This window comes from Oryx dammah, unplaced genomic scaffold (genome assembly GCF_014754425.2).
Source record: "Oryx dammah isolate SB20612 unplaced genomic scaffold, SCBI_Odam_1.1 HiC_scaffold_15, whole genome shotgun sequence".
NCBI lineage: Eukaryota > Metazoa > Chordata > Mammalia > Artiodactyla > Bovidae > Oryx > Oryx dammah.
In genome coordinates, this window is record NW_024070199.1 from 40527048 (window position 1) to 40552784 (window position 25737).

Here is a 25737-nt window from a genome sequence, read left to right on the forward strand (position 1 = left end):
GACAAATACTGTATGTTATCACTTGTATGTGGAATCTAACAAAAATGAATATAACAAAACAGACTCAGAGTACAAGCTACTGGTTACCAGTCAGGAAAGGGAAAGGCTGGGGCAAAATACAGGAGTAGATGAAGAGGTACAAACTACTATGAATAAAATAAGTAAGCTACAAGGATATATCATACAGCACAAGGAATATAACCAATTTTAAAAATAACCGTATCAATATTGTTACTTTATTTTGGCCACATCTCATGGTATGTGGGATCCCAGTTCCCTAACCAATGATCTTAACCCCCTTCAGTGGAAGCACAGAGTCTTAACCACTGGACTGCCAGGAAAGTCCCTAAAGTAACTTTAAATGAAGTATAATCTATAAAAATTTTGAACAAGTGACACTAAATCCTTAGTTTATATAACTAACGCATGAGAAATAAGATTCAATAAATAATAAAATAATCCTAGGGCTTGAAAATACATATATAGATGAGAGGATTGGGGCTCTGGAAAAGTCTATTGCTCAACTATTCTCATTACTTAAAATTATTTACTCAAAATCATTTATTCAAAAAGTACCCTATCATGATAAAGATGCACATGTATGCTGAAGATATATGTGAAAAGTTAAATTAATTCATGAAATGTTAATGGAAACAAAGTTCAATGTTAAGTGTATTACTTCATATTAATTGAAGTGTATTACTTAGTATTTCTAAATGTTAAGTGTATTACTTTGTATAATTTGATTCTGAGTTCATATGTAATTAAATTAATAAACTGAATGTCATAAGTATAACCACCACAAAAATATGTATACATAAACTTGATTAGTAAATTTTCAGATAAGTAGCACATACATTACAGACCAACAAAAGAGACAAGTGATCTGGCTGGTAGACAGACAGAGAAGAAGCATTGGCTTTCAAAAAACATTCACGTTTAAATCTTGATTCTGACATTTATAAGCTTCAGTTTTTGTAAGGATTTGATTTAATATGTATAGAAATATTTAATTCAGTGTCTATCATAGACACTTGGGACTCTGTAAGTGGAATGAAGCTCTGTTTTCAAAGAGAAGTTCTTGTTTGTTGTAGTTTTGACAGTTTGTTGCAGCTTAAATTATTATGAAGATTGAAAATCCAGTGGTGTAAAGACTAGTAAGATTATTCACTAAATGGTTTCATTGAGAGACCCACTAGAGATCCTATTTTAGGTGTCCTTTTTCTCCCTCTAAAGTAACTCCGTTTCATGTAGGTGGAAAGCACAGGTATGTGTTAGGAATTATAAGAAAAATGTATGTTCATAATAGAAAATTTAGCAAACAAAAATATAAGGAAAATTAAAAATCAATGGGTAGCATGTCCTTTCATTTTGTAACAGTAATCTCTAGAAATAATACATGTTCCTCATATTCAAAAACTCAAAGAAGCAAGGGAAAAAACTCATAATCCCTCTACTCAGAGAGTAAATATCATTATCCATTTTTCTTCGTAAATGAATTTGTGTATTTTACCAAAAAGGGGTCACATTATTTAAAATTACTTTTGCAATGCTCTTTTTTATTCATTGTATTATCAGCATCATTTAGTATGAATAAATTCTCATCAACAGTACAATTTTTAATGAATAATATCCCATTGTATGGATGTACTAAAACCTATTTAAGCAGTCCCTAGTAACTTTTATTAAATTTCCTTAATATTTGTGATGAACAGTCTTATAACTACATATAGGCACAGATTTATTCTTTTACTTATAAATCTGATTACATACTGGAATTAGGTTTCATCAGGTCCACTTGTCATTTATCCCTTATCTTCTAGCAACTTCCTGGACTTTTTTCCTGCAAATCTTGCTTCTTTTTCATATTCAGTCTTTTTCCTTCTACTTGCGCCTTTCTCTATATAAATACACTTGTCATTTCTGTTCCTAAAAAAATCTCTCTTTCAACTCTACCTCTCTCTCACTGGTGCCCAGTTTTTAGTCCTTCTGTTTATCATCCATACTCTGCACACTTGATCTTAGTGCTTTTTAAACTTCCGTTCAGTTTTCAGTGGCTGGCCCCCTCCTCCCTCTAACCATAGAGTCATGAGTGCTGAATTACTTGATTACTTAAGTTCAGTGACCTGTTTCAAAGTCTTCACCACTCTTTGGCTTTTAACTCTGTTAATCATTCTCTAAAGCTTTCTTCAGGTGACAAAACATTTTCCCCCACATTGACTCTTTTCTGTCTCCTTCACTAGTGATTCTCTTTTGAGTCTCTGTAAATATTGGTCATGTATCTCAAGATTCCTTTGGTAACACCTCTTTGATTCTCCCTGGACAAATTCATTCACTCTGGTGGTGTCAGTTCTCACCCAGGTGTTAGCTCCTAGATATTTACCTATAACCCTTACCTGTCTCCTGAGCCTGTTGATATTGGTAAACAGTTTCCACTTAGATATTCCTTATTGTTGTTCAGTTGCTAAGTCATGTCTGACTCTTTGCAACCTCATGGACGGTGTAGCTTGCCAGGCTCCTGTCCTCCACTACCTCCCAGAGTTTGCTCAAAGTCATGTCCTTTGAATTGTGATGCTATCTAACCATCTCATCCTCTGCTGCCCTCTTTTCCTTTTGTCTTCAATCTTTCCCAGCATCAAGGTCTTTTCCAATGAGTCAGAGCTGTGCATCTAGTGGCCAGAGTATTGGAGTTTCAGCATCAGTCTTTCCAATGCATATTCAGGTTGGATTTCCTTTAGGATTGACTGGTTTGATCTCCTTGCAGGTCAAGGGACTCTGAAGAGTTGTCTCCAGCACCACAATTCAGAAGCATCAATTCTTCGGCACTTAGCCTTCTTTATGGACCAACTCTTACATCCGTACATGACTACTAGAAAAACCATAGCTTTGACTGTATCAGATACGCCTTTGTTGTTGTTCAGTTGCTCAGTCGTGTCTGACAGTTTGCAACCCATGGACTGCAGCACGCCAGGCTTCCCATCCTTCACCATCTCCCAGAGCTTGCTCAAACTCACGTCCACTGAATTGATGATACCGTCCAACCTTCTCATCTTTTGTCATCCCCTTCGCCTCCTGCCTTCAGTCTTTCCTAGCATTAGGTCTTATCCAATGAGTCAGCTCTTCGCATCAGGTGGCCAAAGTATTGGAGCTTCACCATCAGTCCTTCATGAATATTCAGGATGGAGTTCCTTTAGGATTGACTGGTTTGATCTCCTTGCAGTCCAAGGGACTCTCAAGAGTCTTCTTCAACACCACGGTTCAAAAGCATCAGTTCTTCAGTGATCAACGTTCTTTATGGTCCAACTCTCACATCCATACATGACTGCTGGAAAAACCGTAATTTTGACTATACAGATCTTTGTTGGCAAAGTAATGTCTCTGCTTTTTAATATGCTGTCTAGGTTTGTCATAGCTTTTCAAGGATTAAACTTAGTCATAGATATGCCTTAGACAGCTTATTTCTTAGTGGAAATTAATACAAAGAATTCCTCCTCATACCCTAGCTGGCCACATTTCATGTAGTTCTTCAGTCCTTTGACTTTTGCTTCTCCAGTCTCCAACATCCAGTGATTCAAAATCCTGTCCATTCTTTCCCATCATATCCATCCCCTCATTCCCATCCTCACTGCCTTAGTTTAAGCCCTCATGTCTTGCCAAGATTATTCAGGAGCTTTTCAATTAAGTCCATACTTTACCCCTGATAGCTCAGTTGGTAAAGAATCCGCCTGCAATGCAGGAGACCCTGGTTCAATTCCTGGGTGGGGAAGATCCCCTGGAGAAGGGATAGGCTACCCACCCCAGTGTTCTTGGTCTTCCCTTGTGGCTCATCTGGCAAAGAATCTGCCTGCAATATGGGAGACCTGGGTTCAATCCCTGGGTTGGGAAGATCCCATGGAAAAGTGAAAGGCTACCCACTCCAGTATTCTGGCCTGGAGAATTCCATGGACTGTATGGTCCATGGGATCACAGAGTCTGACACGACTGAGCAACTTTCATTTTCACTTTACCTTGAGTTATTAAAACACGTGAGGTATTATCAATCCCTTACCTTCAGTGATTCCTCATTACACATCATATGATACAATTCAAATTTCATTGTATGATATTTAAAGCTATTTGGAATCTGGCCAGATGTTCCTTCTCTCCAGACTGCCTTCCCTTGTCTTGTTCATCTGATGAACATCATCTCTTCTGCCTCTGCTGTATGCATTCTTCCCATAATGCAAACAGTTTTACTGGTTTGTCTTTTTTCAGTTGCTTGTGGGCACAACCATCATCTCTGCATTGTTACAGTGCCTAGACTTGGTTGCTGCTGCTAAGTCGCTGCAGTCGTGTCCGACTCTGTGCGACCCCATAGACGGCAGCCCACCAGGCTCCGTAGTCCCTGGGATTCTCCAGGCAAGAACACTGGAGTGGGTTGCCATTTCCTTCTCTGTTACTTGTAGATAGTATTTGATTTAATTATTAGTATTTGTGAATTAAGGTTACCTTTTTTGGGTGCAGTTGCCTGCATCCATATGGCATATGAATACAATATGGTTTTGTAAGTTAAAAGAGCTCTTGCAATATTGTTGCAAACTACTTCTGATTATCTGTGTCCAGTATCAGAATAGATGGTGTTGCATAAAAGTTTTTGTGTTGAAATTTTCCGTTAGGAGGGTGTCAGGTAGAAATGAAAAGGTAGGTTCATGGAATCTTTTTTAGCATCAGGCTTACTTAGCGTTTGGATTTTCAGGTTTATTCAGTTGGCAGAGATTTAATGTTGAAGATAATTGCATGTAGACATTAACCCATTTGGAAACATTAAATAGAAATGCTTGTTTTAAGAAAGAAAAGAATACTGTTTTTCAGTGGTAGGAGTAAATGTGATGCTTCATTTTAAGATAATTAAAAAACAGTGGGTTTTAAAATTCTGGTCCTGAGTTACCAAATTACTGCCTCTTGTCCACTAAGTTCTGCCTTGGTGTTAACGTGCTCCGTTTCTGTCAACTAAATAGTTTTCTTTTTTTAGTTGGAGTATAGTTCATGTTCAATATTATGTAAATTACAGATGTTCAATACAAAGATTCACAATTTTTAAAAGTTAAACTCCATTTGTAGTTCCTATAAAATATAGGCTATATTGTGTTAGATTAGTGCTTACAGATATAGCAATGGCCCAGTCCTCTAAAGCAATCTCCTCATTTTAAGTTTATTTCTGATATTTGTGAAAACATTTTTATAATTACGAGGGAAAAAGGAGTTAAGTAAAGATCGGTATACTTAGGGGTACTTTTTCAGGGTTTTGTTTTTCACGTCTTGTTTTATTAATTTTTTTTCCATTTTTACTGAAGGCAGTTTATATTCTTTGTTTAATTTTTTTAAAGGCCAAAGGTTGTAATGAAAAATCTCCTCCTGCCCTAGACCTTTTGTTCCTTTTGTTGCCAGCTAACAAATGGAAGCACACTGTATGAACTTCAGTACTTTGCTTTTCAATTTAATATATCAACGTACATAGCTGTACCTCATTGTTTTTTGTAGCGGCAAGTATTCCATTATCTGGAGGTAACTATTTAACTAGGCTTTTATCGATGGTCATTTAGATTATTAAGGTGTTTATAACCAGCGCTCTTATGAATATCCTCCCTGATATACATGGCTTTGTATATGTATGCAGATATACTTACCAAGTTCAAGAATATGCTCAGGGGTTGGTAGGGGAAGTCTATGCATTTAAAATTTTGATATATGTTGCCAAATTTAGAGAAATATAAGTCCCAGTGTTAGAGATAGGAGATTTCTTACATTGGTCCTGTTTTTCCCAGTGGATTAATTGTGATTTAAATTTGTTTTCTTTTTTTTTTTTTCTTTCAGTATTCAGGGTCAGTTTTACATATTTGCCAACTATACATGTTTAAATGCTTATATTCATGGCTGACTCCTCAAAATGAGGTTAAAAATTGTTTTAAGCAAAACCAGTTAGTACTTAGATACCTATTTTTTCTTTCCTGCATGAAGTTGCAGGGGAGCATTATTTCTTGAGATTATTTAAAAATTCTAGGGGTTCCTCTTTTCTTCCTTTGTGGGTAAGAATATCTGACAGAAAAAATTGAATTGATTAACTTTTAGAAATGCATTTTGAAAATGAAATAAGATTTTGCTGCCAGGTGAGTGAAAACAGTAATTGGAAATATAGATTTGGGTTTTCCCCTCTTCCTTAAACCCAGTGAAATTACAATGCTTTGCCAAATTAAAAAAAAAAAAGTTAAAGCTCAAATTCCTATGTGAGGTTGTCAAATTCTCACGCTGTATATTTTCTTTCAGATTCCTTTGTTTCTTCCTCTTCCTCTCAGCCTGTATCTCTATTTTCGACCTCACAAGGCAAGTCTGTCATTTTTTGTGTACATTAATAAAAGAAAAATGTTGAGAAAGAGGCTGTAACTGGGGAAATGAGGCACAAGTTTTCTGTTGCCCCCAAACTCCCTGAAATAAAAACTAAATACAAGTTAGCAACTCCTAATGACTTTCTTGTAGAGCTCAATAAAATAGAATGAGGCTGGGTGGACCCTTTAACATAGCGTAAGCTTTAGGTGTAACTTTGAGTATTTTAAAAATTAAAAACTTGCCCAAAGAACTTGGAGTAGAAAGAACTACAGCTCAGAAAACACACTTTGTCCAGAATGCATTCAACCTGTTGATTTGCAGTTATCTAACTTGTTTGGAGAGGTAGTGCATTTGGGAAAACTATATAAAACTGTGCTTCCACTGAACTAATAGACCATCCTAGCTAGAATACTTTAGTGTGGACTTATCTGAGATTCATCCCAAGAGCTAGGCCAGTTCCAAATTGCCTAGGAACACTGAACAAGTCAATTGAATTTTTGGCAAGCGAGACTTGTTTTCCTGGAGATTAAATTATGGTGTTTTGGGGGGGTTGTTTTTACTCTATCAATGAGGAAGGGAATCAGAGTTGATAGCTATATGGAAGAGAGTATGCTTTGTGCTGCTTCGATTTGCATTTTAAAAAAGTGCTGTTTCATTTGTGCTCTTGTACTCCACCTCAGGGTTAGGTCAACGGAAAATCATTATTTTAAAAAAGATAATTAAATTCACTAGATAGGTTTAAGAAGCCTTGTTCAAAGAGTTTATTGTCCTAGCTGGAATGAAAGTGAGCATGCTGGTTTATTAGAAAGACTTTCACCTTGTAAGAATAAAAAACCTAATGGGATGAAATAAACGTAGTAAAAGTTTTTTTCAGAGTCTGATCTGCTTCTTGGGAAACATGATAGACAGTTTATTGCATTCATTTCAGACTGATAGCATTAGAGTCCCCAACTCCTTTATAATGTGCCTCACTGTGTGAATTTGGATATCTTCTGGGTCAAATCATGACCTTTGAAATTAACTTATGTATATTAAAAGATAGATATTTTGTGAATGTTAGGAAATAAACATACAAATTGATCCTCAACATCTGGAACCCATCTAGATTTATATTTTTAAGGGTATTTTTTTCCTCATGAGAAATTTAATAATTTAGGCAAATAGATATTATATTTATTCTATTCTGGAGGATGTCAGTTAAAAATATAGTGTAAATAGAACAAATAATTATATTTTCTCAAAGTATTTCAAATCTTTTAAGATACTTTCTTCATAGTCACTTTTTTCATATAGAAATAATTGATAGTCTAAATAGTATGACAATACAACCTAATCACAACATGCCTAATATATAGAATGTTGAGAAGATATGTCATAGTTTTAAAAATTACTTTAATCCATATTAGGAGAAACTATATGCACACTCAAATCAGAGGTAAATAAAAGGGATTTTTCTAGTTAAAAGTTCAAGTAGGTTTCAGTTTCACAGTGACTATGAGAGTTTGTTAACAAAAATAGATTTGTCATTCTTCCTTTTATAGTTATTTTGACCAGTGCAGATTCAGAGTATGTTGTTATTAAAAAGGTATTGTATTGTTAAAAAAAGCAGTTAAAAATGTCATATCCCTGAAGGTGTTCCAATCTAGCCTCTATTACTAGCATTTTCTCCTATAATGGAAAAGCAACCCAGCTGGTGCTCTACTTCATTGGCAGGTCTAGAGATCAGCTGATTCAGTTTTTTTTTTTTTTTGATTCAGTTTTTTGAGGGCACTCTTTGGCAAGTGATTAGGTGTGTTCTAGGGTGGCCAAGACTGGTAGCTTCTAGTCTGCCTTAATAAAAGCAAGGGAAAGGAAGCTGTTGTAGGACTTAGTTAACTGGATTAAACTCCCTGGAGAGAATAGCAAGGACCAGTTCCACCCAGCTGCAGCCTTTCAGAGTGACTGTCGCCAGCAGGTACCTTTGAGTCCATAACTGGCACTAACCCAGCTAATCTGTCTCTGGCTTTCATATCCCTCAGCCATTTAGCCTTGGAGAATTGTGCCTTGCTTATATATATCCAAGCCATATTAGGGCTTCCCTGGTGGCTCAGCTGGTAAAGAATCCGCTTGTAATGCAGGAGACCTGGGTTCGATCCCTGGGTTGGGAAGATCCCCTGGAGAAGGGAATGACCACCCACTCCAGTATTCTTGCCTGGAGAATTCCATGGACAGAGGAGCCTAGCAGGCTACAGTCCATGGGGTCACAAAGAGTTGAACACAACTGAGCGGCTTTCACTTTCACTCTTTCTTTTCAAGCCATATTAAGCAATATGTAGCAGTAATTAAAAATGACATTTTCATGCTTAAGAATGACATTTTTAATCTTGAAATATATATTTATCATTATTGGACTTCAAGGAGAGGAATGTACTAAAACTTGTCTTTTTCTGTTTTTTGATCATGCTGCTAAGCTCATGGGATCTTGATTCCCAGATCAGGGGTTGAACCTGGGCGCATAGTAGTGAAAGTGTTGAGTTCTAACCACTGTACCACCAGGGAATTCCCAAAGTGGTCATTAATTTGGACTGAGAAGAAAGGGCAGTTAAATCTTTCAAAAGGAAATTATGTAGTCTTTATTAAGTTGTACTACTTTGAAGTATACAGCTACTTAAGCTAACAAGTTAAGCTTTTTGAAAACTAATTTACGTTGAGAATGTCAAGAATAATCAGTTCTTCTTAAATAAGTTGTATTCCTGAGTAGGTCCTTTCCAATTTTTTGCTTAACTCCTTTTTTAGTTCATCAAGCAGATTTAAATTTCAACTTAATCCTGGAGCATTTCAAAATGGAGTAAATTTTAACGTTTTCCTGTACTGTTAAATAAGGAGGTATAGATGTAGTTTATGTGGTCATTTGGGATGGGTTGTTTTTTGTTTGTTTGTTTTGAGGTTTTACTGTAGCTAGTACTTTTTTATCTCATTTAATCTTCACAACCAATTTTATGGAGGAAAGGTACTGCTTCTTTTACTAATTGAGGAAATTGGGGTTTTTTTTTTTTTTTTGAAATTGGTGTTTTAAATGGTGAAATAACTTGTTCAAGGTCACACAGTGAGTAAATGACACACCTAAGACTCTGAAGTCCATGTATTATAACCATTACCTCCAGTAAAGATGATGTATTAGTGATATTTTAAGGTTTACAATTTTTTTAGGATGTCATGTTAACACGAGAACACAAGAGGCAGAAATGACCATTTTAACCATATTACTGCTGTTAGTGTTGTAATTTAGTATCATCTGGGGGATGTACTCCCTCTATCAGATACAAAATCAAATTTGGTTTCTCCTTTTGAAATCTTTGATAAAAAGTAGAGGCTGGAAAACACTACAATTTTCTGTAGAAAACATTGGAAGAAAAGTGGGTAAAAATAAGATTATAAGAAGGATCTATCCACCACCCAGAATTGGAAGCACATTTGCAGTAGTGTATATTTGCAAATAATTTGAGTAATGCAGTAGGCATATGGAATAGGAAGTTAAACACTGAACTTTGGGGCAAGCATTGAGGGAAAAAAAATTGCCAGTTACAGCCTTTTTTTTTTTTTTTTTTTTTCACAAAAGCAAAACATTTTTCTTTGTACAAAATAGACTTTTTGTTTAGGATCTAGCTTGGCTGCAAAGTGTCTGCTGGCTAACTTCCTATTTTAATGCTTTGGCTGAAAATTGCTGATACTGTTTTGCACGATTATTTGTCTTTCCCTCTTGTTTTGTGAACGTGAGAAAATTCAAGTGTAGGAAAACCTATACCTGAATATTTCAAGCCTCCCTTGTATGAATAAGCATAGTATGTATGTGAAAACGTAACTTAGTGGCTTACTGCAGGCTGGCACCCTTTCTTCACTGGTGTATGCTTTTTCTATATTACCAACTAAAAGTAATGAATTTCCTGAGGCTGGGTAGTAACCAAATGGTAACTAGCATAATCCCAAGTTATTCACTCTTTTAAGGAAGAAGTGTAATATACAATATTTATTATTGCTTACCTGTTTCTAGATCACATTGTGTTTTCATTATTAAGTTACAAAACAGTTGAATAAAAAAATACTAAACCCTTTTCTAAAAGACAGTTTGGAGAATAAGAGAAGATATTTTGAAGGACAGCGTCAACAGTATATGAGGAGGCTTTTTCAATTCAGAGTATTCACTTGGCACATACACAGCATTCGGTTAAAAGTTGTTTCTTCATCCTGTGATTGGGCTTCCCTAATGGCTCAGCGGTAAAGAACACAACTGCAATGCAAGAGGCTCTGGTTTGATCCCTGGGCCTGGAAGATGCCCTGGAGGAGAAAATGGCAGCCCATTCCAGCATTCTTGCCTGGAGAATCCCACAGACAGAAGAGCCTGGCTAGAGTCCCTGGGATTGCAAGAGTCAGACATGACTTAGTGCCTTAACCACATCTTGTTCTGTGAGATAAAATACTCTGGATATAGAAGGAGGGAAACTTTTTCAATTTCCATGCAAGATTCTCTAGTCAAATGGAGCTTTTGCCTTATTCTAGTCAAAATTTTGAGTTAATGTATTAACTCAATTTAATCCTCATAGCAATTCTTAAGTTAGGTGCTTTAGTATCCCGATTTTCAGATGGTATTAAGCAACTTGACAAGGCCACACACCATTAGTAAGTGTGATGAAAGGATTTTGCAACTTTTAATAGGGATTTTGGGTTTGGGAGTGGTCTGGAAATTTAGAGTATGACCGCCAACTTAATTTCCTAGTCTTATTTAAGATAATATACGTAAATGGAGATTTCTGAGTAATGACTATTAAGTGTCATGCTGACTAATTGGAAGAGTCTTTGCCAATGGAGCTTAGTTTCTAAAGACCTATTAGATTCTGGTCTTTGTTTTATTTAATGTTTTCTTACCGTTGTAAGCACTTTACTTCCAGACTGGTTTTTTGCATGTCTTGATACAAATCAGCTCTGTTCAAGTTTGTTAGAATTTCAACTAGCCAAATGAACTTCTTTCCATTTGCTGAAATTCTAAGCAAGATAATTATTAAAATTAAAGCAAAAATGCTAACTTACTTTGCTACATGTGGGGAAAGTTGATTGACTGTCATGAGAGCTAACATCTAGAGCTAATAGCTAATAGATGCTATTAGCTGAGGAATTACTCTCCTAATTACTGAGGAAAGAATGCAGCATCATACTCTGTTTAGCCCCTAAACCTGTCCCCCCAGAAAACATTGTCTGCTCCAAGTATTGTCACGTTATCACTAGGGAACATGATAAAGCTATTTTTGTATATATAATAGTTATGTCATATTAAAGAATCTTCAGTAAAATGAAGTCTGTCAAGAAGTTATGGCATTCAGTACAGAACTTGGTATTCTGAGAATAAGATTTCTAACCTAATCTAGTTTTTACCTCAGATTATTATATACCTAATTCTAAACTTCTGGAGTATTAAGAGTTCAAGGAAGTTAGAAAAGAAACAAGGCTTAGAAAACTGAGAATTTTGTGTCCTGACAAAGCATAGAACATTTCTACCATCCTCTTTTTGTGTGTGTGGCCGCGCCGCATGGCTTGTGGGATCTTAGTTTGTCAACCAGGTCTTGCTGGCAGAGAAAAGCATCAAGTCCGAACCACTGGACCACCAGGAAGCTCCCTACCATACGTGTTTTTTGTTTGTTTGTTTCTAAGACTGTGTGCATTCTTTCATTAGCATCCAGTATCAGTTGCTTTCTTTTTCATTTCATCAAATCCATCATCACCATCATCATCATCATCATTTTATCTGTTGACTTTGCTTCTTTTCTGTCTCCCACTCTGTACTGTAAGCTCCACAGAAGCAAGGATTTTTTCTGTGTTCACTGGTTTTTAATCTAGATTCTAAAACAGTGTCAGGCACATGATAGTGGCACTTAGTAATTAACCATGAATTATTACTAATTCATTCTGTCCACTGGTGTCTGTCAAATGACGTCTAACTCATCTGAAATCTCAGTCTCTATAAAACATATAAGCTGAGCATTCCCTGTGAGAGGTGGAGTCAGTGTTGTTCAAGATTCCATTCGTTTGAAGGGAGGGGGTCTCAGTTTTACCTTATTCCAGATTTAGTTCATTGAATGTCTCCTGGTAGAAACATTCACCAGTAAATTCGATAATAATACATAGCTCAGACTGGAATATTCTGATATTAATGTAGTCCATAGTTCTTTAAATTTCAGGTCTTTAAACCTTTTAACCTGCAGTGGTGAGCCTCATTTATCCTTAATCAATCTTGCTGTGTATCCATACTGTACAATGACAGATGCAAAGCCATGTTTACTGCATTAGAACTAAATATGAATTATAGCTTACTTCTATGTCATGGGTACAATTTGTACCACCAAACTTCAACTACTTTTTTCTCAATTTACAAAGACTTTTCCCCCAGATTATGGTTACACTGTGCTAAAGGTCAGAGATCCTGTTACATCAGATTTCAGTAATGTTTTAAAATATAGGAACTTTATCTGGCATTTGAAAACATTTTTGTAATAGTAGAATTTTGCCTCTTGCAGTAAGATATTTAAGTATTTCATCTTTATAAAATGATTTTGAATAGGATAAAGTCATACTTTTGCTTTTGTCTAATTATTATGCAGCTTCTCAAATGAAAAAACATAAGTTGAATAAAAGTAATCGCAAAAGTTTTTCTCTCTCACATCTTCCCGATTGCTCATTCACACTCAAGGAAGGCATTTCTGTCCTGAGGGCTCACCTGAGCAAGCTGAATCTTTGATTCATTCATTTGGAACTCTTTGTTTAAGACCTACTTTGTTCCAGCTCCAGAGATACAACAGTGTATGAGAACGATGGTGACATCGTTGCTGCCCTTGGGACAGTTCTGATCTTTTCTCCAGTAAAAAAACTTCCTAGGTTGGAGAATTGGAAAACAGGGTGGTAAATCAGTGGCTACTGTGATGTTAAAAACCGATAAGACCTAATTAATGTATTGCTTTTAGGGGAGAATTTTCTGTTTTAAAAGATTTTCTGGAGTTCACTCTTCCTAATAAAGGAAACCAGGGTACACAGTTCAGTTTTCAGTTGACAAGTTGGTACAAGATATTTTGGAACAGACCAACGTTTTCAGTACCCTTTAAAACATTAAGGCCCTCTCTACCTGGCCCACCTTCCCTGTGGATAGAATGGAGTACTTCTAGCCTGATTTTCAGGCTGGGGGGGTCTACTGTATCTCTTGGGGAAAAAAAAAACTCTCGTCACTTGTTTTCCTCTTCAGATAGTCAGGCTCTTACCAGTGGTTTTATAAAAGAGGTGTGTTCTGAATTGTTCCACCTACAGATGAGAGTGTATCAGTGCTTCATAATATGTTTGTTTTATATGGATTACGTTGTTTCTGCTGAATAGCTCTACTAAATACCAAAGGAAAAGGAATAAACACTTCCCCAAATTATCCAATCTTTATTATAACCTTATTCATGCTTTACCATTAAAGGGAAAATGTAGATTGATAAGTATTTTGTCATGAAAATTTTTTGTCATTTGCAGTTTGTAGCATGATAAGCCTTTTCTGTTTTACTGCTGGCGATTTTATGCATGTCTTATAGGATAACTGTTGATCATTGTTTTTGTTACATATTTATGTGTGTGTATGTATATATACATCCTGTGTGTGTATATATATATATGTGTGTGAATTTAAAAATAAAAAGCATGCTGCTTGGCCTGACTAGCTAATGTGTAATTGTACCTGGTAAACAATTGTTTTTCTTTCAAATTCTGGTCGTAGAGGGATTGAGCTCTCTTTGCTCTGATGAGCCACCTTCAGAAATCAAGAGTGCCTCCTCTTGTTCATCTTCTGAAATATGTAACACTGACCTTACAATACTACATGGAGTAAAAAACAAAATGTTAGGCAGCCAGATTCTTTTAGCCCAAGAAGAAAAAGACTGCTTGGCTCTTCTAGATGGGAAAAAGATGGGAAAGCCTTGGGGGACCAGTAAAGACACAGAAGACTCCCCAGTTTCTGCTGCAAAAGGAGTTCACTGTGACCGTCCTTCCATTCCACTCAGCTTCCTGGGTCATCCTGCTTTTCTCTCAAAGGAAGTTGGTCAAATGGAACAACAGATAAATAAAGATGAAGAGTCTAGGAGCCCAAATGAGGAACCAAATAAGGATGATATAACTGCCTTGGATGCAGATGACAAGTTCACTGTGCTGACAGCCCAGAAGCCAGCCACCCAGCAGCCTAAAGCAGAAGGCATTTGTCCGTATTCTTTGTCTCCTTCTGAAGCTTCAGGAGGTGGTGTTATGGAAAAGGATTCCCCTGAATCACCATTTGAAGTAATTATTGACAAAGCAGCATTTGACAAAGAATTTAAAGACTTATATAAAGAAAGCATAAATGATTTTGGTAGCTGGGCAGTGCATACTAGTAGAGAATCACCTGCAGACATTTCAGAGTCTAATGACAAAGTATTTCCACTGAGAAAGAAAGAAGCAGGGCGTTACCCAGCCTCTGCATTGCTCACCAGGCAGTTTTCACACACAACTGCAGCATTGGAGGAGGTATCTAGATGTGTGAGTGATATGCATAACTTTACTAATGAAGTACTGACTTGGGATTTGGTTCCCCAAGTGAAACAGCAGAGTGATAAAGCTGAGTACGACACAGAAACTACAGGACTTGGCACAGGTGAATATAATTCAGAAATTCCTGTTGTAAATCTTAAAACGAACACTCAGAAAATTCCTGTATGTTCTGTTAATGGAAGCACTACTGACACTAAGTCACCAGGTGACTGGGCGGAAACACCTCTCCCACAGGAAACTGCCAGGCCAGACCATTGTGATTCCACACAGGAAGTCACTGTCAAAGGTGTGCAAGACAGTGTGCAGAAAAGAGACAACACTCTTTCAGAGTCACCTGGCTCTCCACTGCAGAAATGTGTCTCTCTTGGTTCTAGAGTGGCCACAGATAAAGTAGTTTTACCCGACAGCCACCTGAAAGGTGGAATGAGCTGTCAGATCTCTGTGTTGGGAGAAGTGACAGAGGCTGATAGTTCTGGTGAATCTGATGACACAGTAATAGAGGACCTCACAGCAGATAATTCATTTGAGAGCAACAAAATTCAGGCTGAAAAACCTGTTTCCATCCCACGTCCTGTTGTAAAAATAGATGGAGAAGTCAAAGAGATCCTCAGTTGTAACAAGAAAGACAAAACATCTGAAAAATTTGAAGGGTCGGTCAGTGACTCTGAATCACGACAAGTTCAGCCTGATCCTCTTGAAAGGAGCCCAGGTGTAGCAGTATGTTCACTAGTATCTAATAAGAATGGCACGTCAGAAGTGAAGCAGTCAGGTAGTAAGCATGAAGCTGTTCCTGAAAAGCCTGTTGCAGCTGAGAATCCAAAACTCCCTTCAGAAGCAGCTCCTACAGAACTCACACAAAGTGGGACAAGCTCTGCCTATTTGGAGTCATTGCATGAAAAAAATGTGAAAGATCTAGATGATTCTTCCCCAGAGGACCTGATGGCGGCCTTTACAGAAACAAGAGAGAAAGTAATAGTAGGTAAAGGTGAAGGCAATACCTTTGAAGCAACATCAGAGGAGACTAAGGACTTTAAAACAATTCTTCCTCTAGATGTTTTGCATGAGAGTAAGTCAGGTGGTTCTGAAATTAAAAACATAAAAAGCAAATACAGTGAACAAAGCAAAGAAACAAATGGGAGTGAGCTTCTGGAAGTTTTCCCTACCCAAGGTACTCCAATAGCATCTCTCGACTTAGAACAAGAACAGCTCACAATCAAAGCACTTAAAGAACTGAGTGAAAGGAAGGTTGAGGAGTCTGCAGTACAGGATAAAGGAGAATCTCCTGAAGAAATATTCAAACAGACTTTAACAAATGTTAAAGAATCTTCCTGGCCACAGAGATCATATGATGTCCTAGAACACAAAGGTGTCAAGGCTGGATCTGATCTTGAGATTTCCAGGAAGCCCACTGTTATCAAGGAAACTACTAGGGTAGAGGTTATTTCCAGCCTTAGCAAGACTGAGCCAGTAAACGAGCCTGTCCTAACAAGACTTCTGACAGACGTATCAGGTAACCACTTACATTAGAAATGCTGCATGTGGTTAATTCTGCTGTGATTGATTACTTAGAGGGCCATTTTTCTTAGTCTCTGATTTATATCACTAAATTACAACTAGAATAAAATATACTATATAATGGGGAAAGGTAGATTTTTTTTTTAATGGTTGTTTGATTTGGTTTTCTTACACAAATGTTTCCCAAAGCAGGAGACTACTTGTTAAAATTAATATTCTCCTAAAGGAAAAAAATGTCATGGTCCAGTTTTTTCATTATACTTAGACTGTAGTGGAGATTGCTGCTTTTAAGACTATCACTAGGCTCTTATTTGCACAGGTTATGATAAAATCTCCGTAATACTAGCACTGCTTAGCCCTTGGGTTTTTTGCCTAGCCCTTGTAAAATCTATTTAGCAATCAAAGAGAAAGCAATTCCTGCTGGGAAGATAACAAATGAAACTTTTAATTAATTTGATCTTATACCACAGAGATTTTATGCTCTGAAAGTAGGCAACCAGTACTGTAGTACAGTCGTGCCAGTGATGCTTTAGGAGAACTCATGCATTGTTCTACTTTGGACCTTGTTGACATTCTTCAGGTCAAAACTCTTTGTATGGTACTGGAAGCCCTTCTGCTTGTCTTCTGTTTATTTGAGTGATTACTTTCCTAGCTGTTGACCTTCATTTAAATCACTTCAGATGCTGTCTGTTCTGGTGTCTTAGTGTAATGAAAAAAAGATCTATAAAGCCTCCAGAATCAACCCCCAACCTCTGATCTGATATGATGTTCTGCACTTGGAGTATGATCAGTGTGGTCAGGATTAGGTGCTATGCAGGGCTCTGTGGTTTTCCAAACTTTTTAAACAATAGATTCCTCTTTCAAATGAAATCAGACACAGAGTTATAATATTTAAAAGAAAATGAGATTTTTGTTAAGAGAAACTTTTTAAATGAGGTTGTACCATTTTTTTTTCCCCTGTAAAGGTTTTATTATGCACAGAATCAGAAGGGGGCTCAGTCCTTTGCAGCCACTTCCCTCTGGTCACTTCTTCCAGCCAGGGTACCACTAACTTGCTTGCTTGGTTAGGTTACCTGCTGGGATCTGTGGGTCACCTTGAAGTCCACAGCCATAGGCTGCTCAAGAACCATGACTGCTGCCCATCATAGCCTGCGGCAGAAAGGCACCATTTACTTCTTATTTTATAAAGGTATTTCTTTACCAAAGACCATGGACAGGTTATTTAACCTTACTAAATCTTAATCCTTAAAATAGAGATAATAATGGTACTTACTTTATAATAGTGTGAAGATTAAAAGTATAAATGCAGGTTATAAAGAGCCTCAGTTCATTCAGTTCAGTCACTCAGTCGTGTCCACCTCTTTGCAACCCCATGGACTGCAGCACACCAGGCTTCCCGGTTCATCACCAGCTCTTTGATTCATCAAACTCGTATCTATCAAGTCGGTGATGCCATCCAACCATCTCATCCTGTCATCCCCTTCTCCTGCCTTCATTCTTTCCCAGCATCAGGGTCTTATCTAATGAGTCAGTTCTTCATATCAGGTGGCCAAAGTATTGGAACTTCAGCTTCAGCATCAGTCCTTCATGAATATTCAGGATGGATTTCCTTTAGGATTGACTGGTTTGATCTCCTTGCAGTCCAGGGGACTTTCTAGAGTCTTCTTCAATACCACAGTTGAAAAGCATCAAATTCTTCAGTCCTCAGCTTTCTTTAGAGGGCCTGCTGCTGCTGCTAAGTCGCTTCAGTCGTGTCCGATTCTGTGCGACCCCATAGACGGCAGCCCACCAGGCTCTCCTGTCCCTGGGATTCTCCAGGCAAGAACACTGGAGTGGGCTGCCATTTCCTTTTCCAGTGCATGAAAGTGAAAAGTGAAAGTGAAGTCACTCAGTCGTGTCCGACTCTTAGCGACCCCATGGACTGCAGCCCACCAGGCTCCTCCGTCCATGGGATTTTCCAGGCAAGAGTACTGGAGTGGGGTGCCATTGCCTTGGGCCTAGTATACAGTACATATTCATTTAGCAGCAAGTACAGGACCTGGCATATCCTGGATCATTATTTGTTACTGAATGCATTGTTAATAATTATCTGTGAAAACAGGCTTTTTTATAAACTCAAAAAGTGTGAAATGGCAGTTAAGGATAGCTGTTACACTCTAGAAGTTGAAGATAGTTGAACTTGGATTAAAGAGACCTGAATCCATATTGTTGCTTTACACTGTCTAGAAATGTGACTTTAAACAATTAAGTTACATCACCTTTTGGGGCTTTAGCTTCCTTATCTATAAAGTGAGGATGTTGATGTAGGTGATCATCAATACCATTTCTCTGACCCTGGTAAATACTAGTTTTCTTCATGAGTTGTTGTCAAAATTCTTAAACATAGGTTTTTGAAGTGATGAGGTGTATAGAAATTAGGTAACAATCCAGTGTCTAATTCTGGCAAATTCCTGCTTTAGTGTGACCTTTGACAATTAGCCAAATTGGTTTGGCATCTTGCTTTGTTAATATTGTGGTATTTTGCCCTTCTTCATAGTGAAGGAGAGGGAAATGGCACCCCACTCCAATATTCTTGCCTGGAAACTCCCATGGACGGAGGAGCCTGGTGGGCTGCGGTCCATGGGATCACTAAGGGTCGGACATGACTGAGCGACTTCACTTTCACTTTTCACTTTCATGCATTGGAGAAGGAAATGGCAGCCCACTCCAGTGTTCCTGCCTGGAGAATCCCAAGGACGGGGGAGCCTGGTGGGCTGCCGTCTCTGGGGTCGCACAGGGTCGGACATGACTGAAGTGACTTAGCAGCAGCAGCAGCATAGTGTTACTTTTTGCGACCCCATGGACTGTAGCCTAACCAGGTTCCTCCGTCCATGGCATTTTCTAGGCAAGAATACTGGAGTGGGTTGCCATTCCCTTCTCCAGGAGATCTTCCCCACCCAGAGATTGAACCCAGGTCTCCCACATTGTAGGCAGATGCTTTACCGTCTGAGCCACCAAGGAAGATCCTATAGTAAATAAAGTACTGTGTAAATACTAATTATTAGTAAATCTCAACTGAGTTATTTAATCCAGTGTGAGAGATGAAAAGGACTATGCAAGTTTAAGTCGTTTTGTCACTGACCATATTCTATGATTAATAGACATTTTTAGATGATAATTAAAGAAAACTAGTATAATTAGACCAAGAAGCTAAAAGTTCTTCCTTTGAAGGTTTCAGAATTGAAAACCTTTTAAAATTGTCTTACATCATGAATAAATCTTTTAAGATGTAAATTATACTAATATATACCAGCATCTAGCTCTAAGCAGTGTATCTGAACAGTCTTCATTTCTAAAGTAAAACCAATTCTGTAATTATATTCTGCCTAAAGTTGTTGGGGAAAATAGGCAAAGGAAGCTATGAAAAAATTAATGGTATTTTATTTTTCTTTTGCTATTCTGTGGTATATATGGCAGTATATAACAGACCTGGAAATGACCTAGCAATTTTGTTTCTAGGTATGTATTCTAAGGGGGAAAGAAATTTATGTGCAAAAACAGCTATAGAGATATTCTTTGTAGGGCTGTTTACAATAGTGGCGGGTATCTTAGTGACTTAACAATTAAAGATTGTTGGAGTGTGTAACATACCTGTGCTATTGAATGTTATATAGCCTTTGGAGTTGTTATAGGTTGATGTGAAGTACAAAAAAAAATACACTTGTATTTCTGTATATTAGAATTAACTTCTATTGTTAATTAATATTTGCTTTTGAACTAAAGGACCCTTTGATTACCATCTGACCCAATTCCCCCATTTCCCCAGAGGGAAATTATCTTATAGTGTTGTGTTAGTTTCTGCTCCACTACATTTTAAATGTAGGCATATAGGGTATTTTTTGTGCTTTTAAAACTTTATTAATTTTATCTTTGTTGGGATTTCCCTTGTGGTCCTGTGGTTAAAAATCTGTGCTTCCATTGCTAGGAGCGTGGGTTTAGTTCCCTGGTGGGGGACTAAGATCCTTCATACCATGCAGAGCTCACCCCCAAAATAAATTAATATTATCTTTGTTATGCAACTTGTTTCATTCAACATTAGATTTTTTAACTCTTTTCATGTGGAGGTATATATAATTTTATTTATTTTAATAGCTGTGTAGTAACCCATTTTATTACTATATTTTTCTTTTAACTAATATTTGGGTTATTTTCTATGTTTTACTATTACTAGACATTGCTAAAGTTAACATCCTGTACTCATCTGTTTTTATACATATGCACATATTTCTCTTGGGTCCTTATGCCACTGCTTATCAATTTCACTTTCTGTGTATGTGCTTTATTTTTCTAATTACTATCAATTTGCTGTCAAAGTTGGAGTTTCTTCTGTTATGCAAAAATGTTCATAGTTTATTTATAAAAACTGTTATTTAACACTAGAGTTCTTATTATATGATGAATACTTAAAGTAGAAAAAACAAGTTAAAAAACAAGGTTTTCGGAATACTTATTTTCATGTCATTATAAGTGAATCTGTATACCTACACACAGTGTGATTCTGAAGTAAATTTTTAAAAACAAGATCACAGTGATTTTTCTTGCAATGTGGCCAAGTAGGCTTTTACTGAACCTTTGTTGGGACTTCTCTGGTGGTCCAGTAAGTCCAGTAAGAGTCTGCCTTGCTGTGCAGGGAACACTGGTTTGATCTCTAGTCCAGGGAGACCCACATGCAGTGGAGCAACTAAGCCCATGTGCCACCAGTAGGGAGCCCACGCTCTAGAGCCCGTCAGCCGCGACTCTTGCGCCCCTGTGCCGCAGCTCCTGAAGCCCGCGTGCTCCAGAGAAACCACCACAGTGAGAAGCCTGCGCGCCCACAACGGGGAGTCGTCCCCGTTCTCCGTAACTGGAGAAGCCTGCGCACCCACACCGGGGAGTCCTCCCGCTCTCTGCAACTAGAGAGCGCCTGCGCACCCACACCGGGGAGTCGTCCGGCTCTCCGCAACTGGAGAGAGCCTGCGCACAGCAACAGACCAAACGATACAAAGAACTGAAACTGTTTTTTTAAAGAAGCATCTGCACCTCCATCGCAGGGGACACAGGTTCATTTCCCTGATCAGAGAACTAAGATCCCACATGCCACAGGGCACGGATACTTTCTTCATGTAACTGTATACTCTGAACAGAACTGTGGGACAGAAAGGGAGGCCTGAAAGCACTGGGAAAATGAGCAAAAGCGGGCAAATTCTAAAAAGGACTGACGCTTCCAAGAACAGACAACATGAAATTAATTTTCTATTTTTACTGTTTCTTGCCAGAGGAAGACTGAAGTTGGCGTCTGACAGGGTGGTTAAAATTTTAATAGAAGACTTATTATTAGGGCTTTCCCAGTGGTCCAGTGGTTAAGAATCGCCTTACAATGCAGGGGACAGCAGTTTTTTTGATCTCTGGTCCAGAAAGACCCCACATGCTGCTGGGCAACTAAACCCATGCACTGCAGCTGCTGAAACCTGTGCTCTCTAGAGCCTCTGCTCCACCACAGGAGATGCTGCCACAATGAGAAGCCGGCCTACCACCAGTGGAGAGTAGGCCCCGCTCAATGCAACTAGAGAAAAGTTGACCCACACAGCAGCGAAGAGCCAGCATAGCCAAAAATATAAATAAGGAAAGTTATTTTTTTAAAAAGAGCAAAGTGGAATTCTGTAATATAGTAGCTAAACTTAAAATTTACCAAGTGGCCTTAATGGTAAAACAGAGATGATAGAAGAATCAGTGAACCTAATGATAGATGAACAGAAAACAATCCAATCTGAAGAACAGAAAGAAAAAGTTTATTACCAAGCTTCAGGGAACTTTGGGACAATATTGTAAGACCTAACTTGTATAGTTGGGGTCCCAGAAGAGAGGAAAGTGAGAAGTTGGGGAAGAACATATTTGAAGATAATATGGCAAAAAAAAAAAATCAAATTTTTTGAAAAACACATTTACTGATTAAAGAAGCTTGGCAAACACCTGTTAGGATAAGGATGAAGAAAACCATACCTTGGTACGTGTGTCAGAGGTTCCCAAGACTACCGTCAGGTTCAGTGGTTTGCTGGAAGGACCCAGTAGGATTCAGAAGCTGTTACACTCACTGTACACAGCAAAAGGACACAGATTAGAATTGGCAAGGGGGAAAGGCGCATGGGACAAAGTCCAAGAGGAAGCCAGGTACAAGCTTCCTGGTGTCCAGCAGAGTCACACAGAGCTGTCCTTAATCCTCCCGTCAGTGATCCATGACAGCATATGCAAAGTGTTGCCAACTAGGGAAGCTCACTGAGTCCTGGGTATTCAGGATGGCATGCTGACCCCCGTGACTCACCTCAGCTACTCAGACCCCAGCCATCCAGAGCAGGAACAAGTGTTTGCCATAAATCATATTGTTCAGATAGACTTAAGTGGTCACACTGGTGCAGCATGGCACAAGGCCCCAGGCACAGAGGAACACTTATCAGCTAGCATATGCCACTGGCTCAGATTTCATCTCCCAGTCCTGAAGACAGACCTTTCTTTGGCACGTGCAGGGTTTGAGCATTCCAGAACTGCTGAGTTAATCCTTTCCTGCCCAGTATATCTAAGTCAAATTGCTTGAAATGAAAGATAAGGAGAAAAATGACACAAAGAAATGACAGTTGTAATTAGAGCTTACTTAACCGAAAACCATAGGCTTCCCAAGTGGTAAAACACCCGCCTGCCAGTGCAGGAGACATGAGAGACGCGGGCTCCAGCCCCCGGGCAGGAAGGCCCCAGGACAGGAGGCCTCAGAGACACAGGCTCCAGCCCCAGGGCAGGAAGGCCCCAGGGGCAGGGCGCGGCAACCCGCCCCAGTATTCCTGCCTGGACAGAGGAGCCTGGGGAGCTGTGTCCATAGGGTCACAAGGAGCCAGACACGACTGAAGCAACATAGCATGCATGCACACCAAAAACCACAGATGCCAAGAGAGTGAAATAACACCTTTTAAAGTGCCGAACAGGGGGAAAGTCAATCCAGATTTATCTTTTCAACAAAAATACCCTGCAAAAATGAAAGCAAAATAAAGACATGTTCAGATAAAAGAAAACTAAGAAAATTTGGCACTAGAAGACGTGCACTACAGGAATCACTAAAAGAAGTTCTTCAGATTGAAGGGAATTGATACCAGATAGAAACAGGCCTTTCAGAAGGAATGAAGAGCATTGGAAATGGTAAATATCTGAGTAAATACAAAAGACTTAACTCTTTTCCCTCTTCTAGAAAGTATTTAAGACTGTTTAAAGGAGAAATTGGGGCTTCCCTGGTGGCTCAGACGGTAAAGTGTCTGCCTGCAGTGCAGGAGACCTGGGTTCGATTTCTGGGTCGGCAAGATCCCCTGGAGAAGGAAATGGCAATCCACTCCAGCACTCTTGCCTGGAAAACCCCATGGACAGAGGAACCTGATAGGCTACAGTCCATGGGGTCGAAAAGAGTCGGACATGACTGAGCGACGTCACTTCAAAGGAGAAATTATACTGTGTGCAGGGATTGTAATGTTTATTTGATAGAACAATTTATAACAAGAATGTGTGAACCTAAACTGTAGAACAAGAGTCTACATTTTTTATAAAGTGTATGATATTTTAAGTCAATTGAAAAGTAAAGGGTAATGTTGTGCTTGCTAAAATAACAATGCAGAGACATATAGTTTAAATTAAAACTTTCAAATAATCAAAAAGAAGGCAAAAAGGAAGAGTGAGGGAACAAAAGAGGAAAACATGGTGATGACTTGGGAGCCCTCGTGCAGTCATCAGTATGTTAGTGGCTAAAGACTACAGCCAGCAGAGTGACAGACTGCATAGAAACGCAAGAACTACTTACATACTGACTGTAAAAAGATACGCACTAAATGTAAAGACACATTAGTTGAAAGTAAATGGATGGGCAAAGGTATACCAAAAATGTATATAAATGTATGCCATGCAAAAGTAAGCATAGGAAGACAAATGGTTTTACCAGAAATGAAAAGTGACATGTTATCATGATAAAAGATATCAAGATGTCTTGACAGTTCTAAGTGTGTGTAATACCTCATAACAGCTTCAAAATATATGAAGCAAAAATTGGCAGAATTAAAGGGAGAAATAGCCCATTCTTTAATCATAATTAGTGGCTTTAATACCTCTTGTTCAGCAGTTAACAAACCAACTATGCATACACACAAAGATCTGAACAGCACAACCAACCAGTTTGACCTGCATGATACTTACAGAACGCTGTGCCCTACAGCGGCATAAAATACATTCTTTTCCAGATGTACAAGTTATACATTCACCAGTATAGACAGTATGCTAGGCCATCAAACAAAGCAGTACATTTAAAAGATTAAGATCATACACAATATGGTCTCAGACCATAATGAAACAAAAATTTTAAACTGTGAAAATAAGATACCTAGGAAAATTCCCAAATATTTGAAAATTAAGCTAGTCACTTTTATATAATCTATAGCTCAAAGAAGAAGTCATGAGAAAAAAGTTGAGATGTTTTTAAACTGAATAACAATGAAAATATAATAATCAAACTTCTGAAATATAGTGCAGTGCTGAGAGGGAAATTTATAGCTCTAAGTGCACATATTAGAAAAGAAAAATAAATTCAGTAATCTAAGATTTCAACTTTCTTCTAAGGAGTAGGCGTCTTTTAGTTTCATGGTGGCAGTTGCCATCTGCAGTGATTTTGGAGCCCAAAAAAATAGTCTCTCACTGTTTCCACTGTTTCCCCACCTATTTGCCATGAAGTGATGGGACCAGGTGCCATGGTCTTGGTTTTCTGAATGTTGAGCTTTAAGCCAACTTTTTCACTCTCCTCTTTTCACTTGTATCAAGAGGCTCTTTACTTTTTCTTCACTTTCTGCCATAAGGGTGGTGTCATCTACTTATCTGAGGTTATTGATATTTCTCCCTGCAATCTTGATTCCAGCTTGTGCTTCCTCCAGCCCAGCGTTTCTCATGATGTACTTTGCATATAAGTTAAATAAGCAGGGTGACAATATACAGCCTTGACGTACTTCTTTCCTGATTTGGAACCAGTCTGTTGTTCCATGTCCAGTTCTAACTGTTGCTTCCTGACCTACATACAGATTTCTGAAGAGGCAGGTCAGGTGGTCTGGTATTCCTATCTCTTTCAGAATTTTCCAGTTTGTGGTGATCCACACAATCAAAGTATTAGAGTTTCAGCTTCAACATCACTCCTTCCAATTAACATTCAGGACTGAAACTCCAATACTTTGGCCACCTGTTGCAAAGAGCTGA

The 25737-nt window shown here is 38.2% G+C and overlaps 1 protein-coding gene across 3 annotated transcripts in view; it reads left to right on the forward strand.

The window, feature by feature from the left end:
* The window catches only part of RTN3 (reticulon 3), a 71243-nt gene that overhangs the window by 19915 nt on the left and 25591 nt on the right, over positions 1 to 25737 (forward strand). The window contains exon 2 of one of the 3 annotated variants that reach the window (XM_040256106.1): positions 14138 to 16450. The exons of the other annotated variants lie outside the window; for them this stretch is intronic. Within the exon in view, the coding sequence (XP_040112040.1) occupies positions 14138 to 16450 (2313 nt within the window). The remainder of the gene's footprint in view (positions 1 to 14137; positions 16451 to 25737) is intronic. 3 annotated transcript variants of the gene reach the window in all.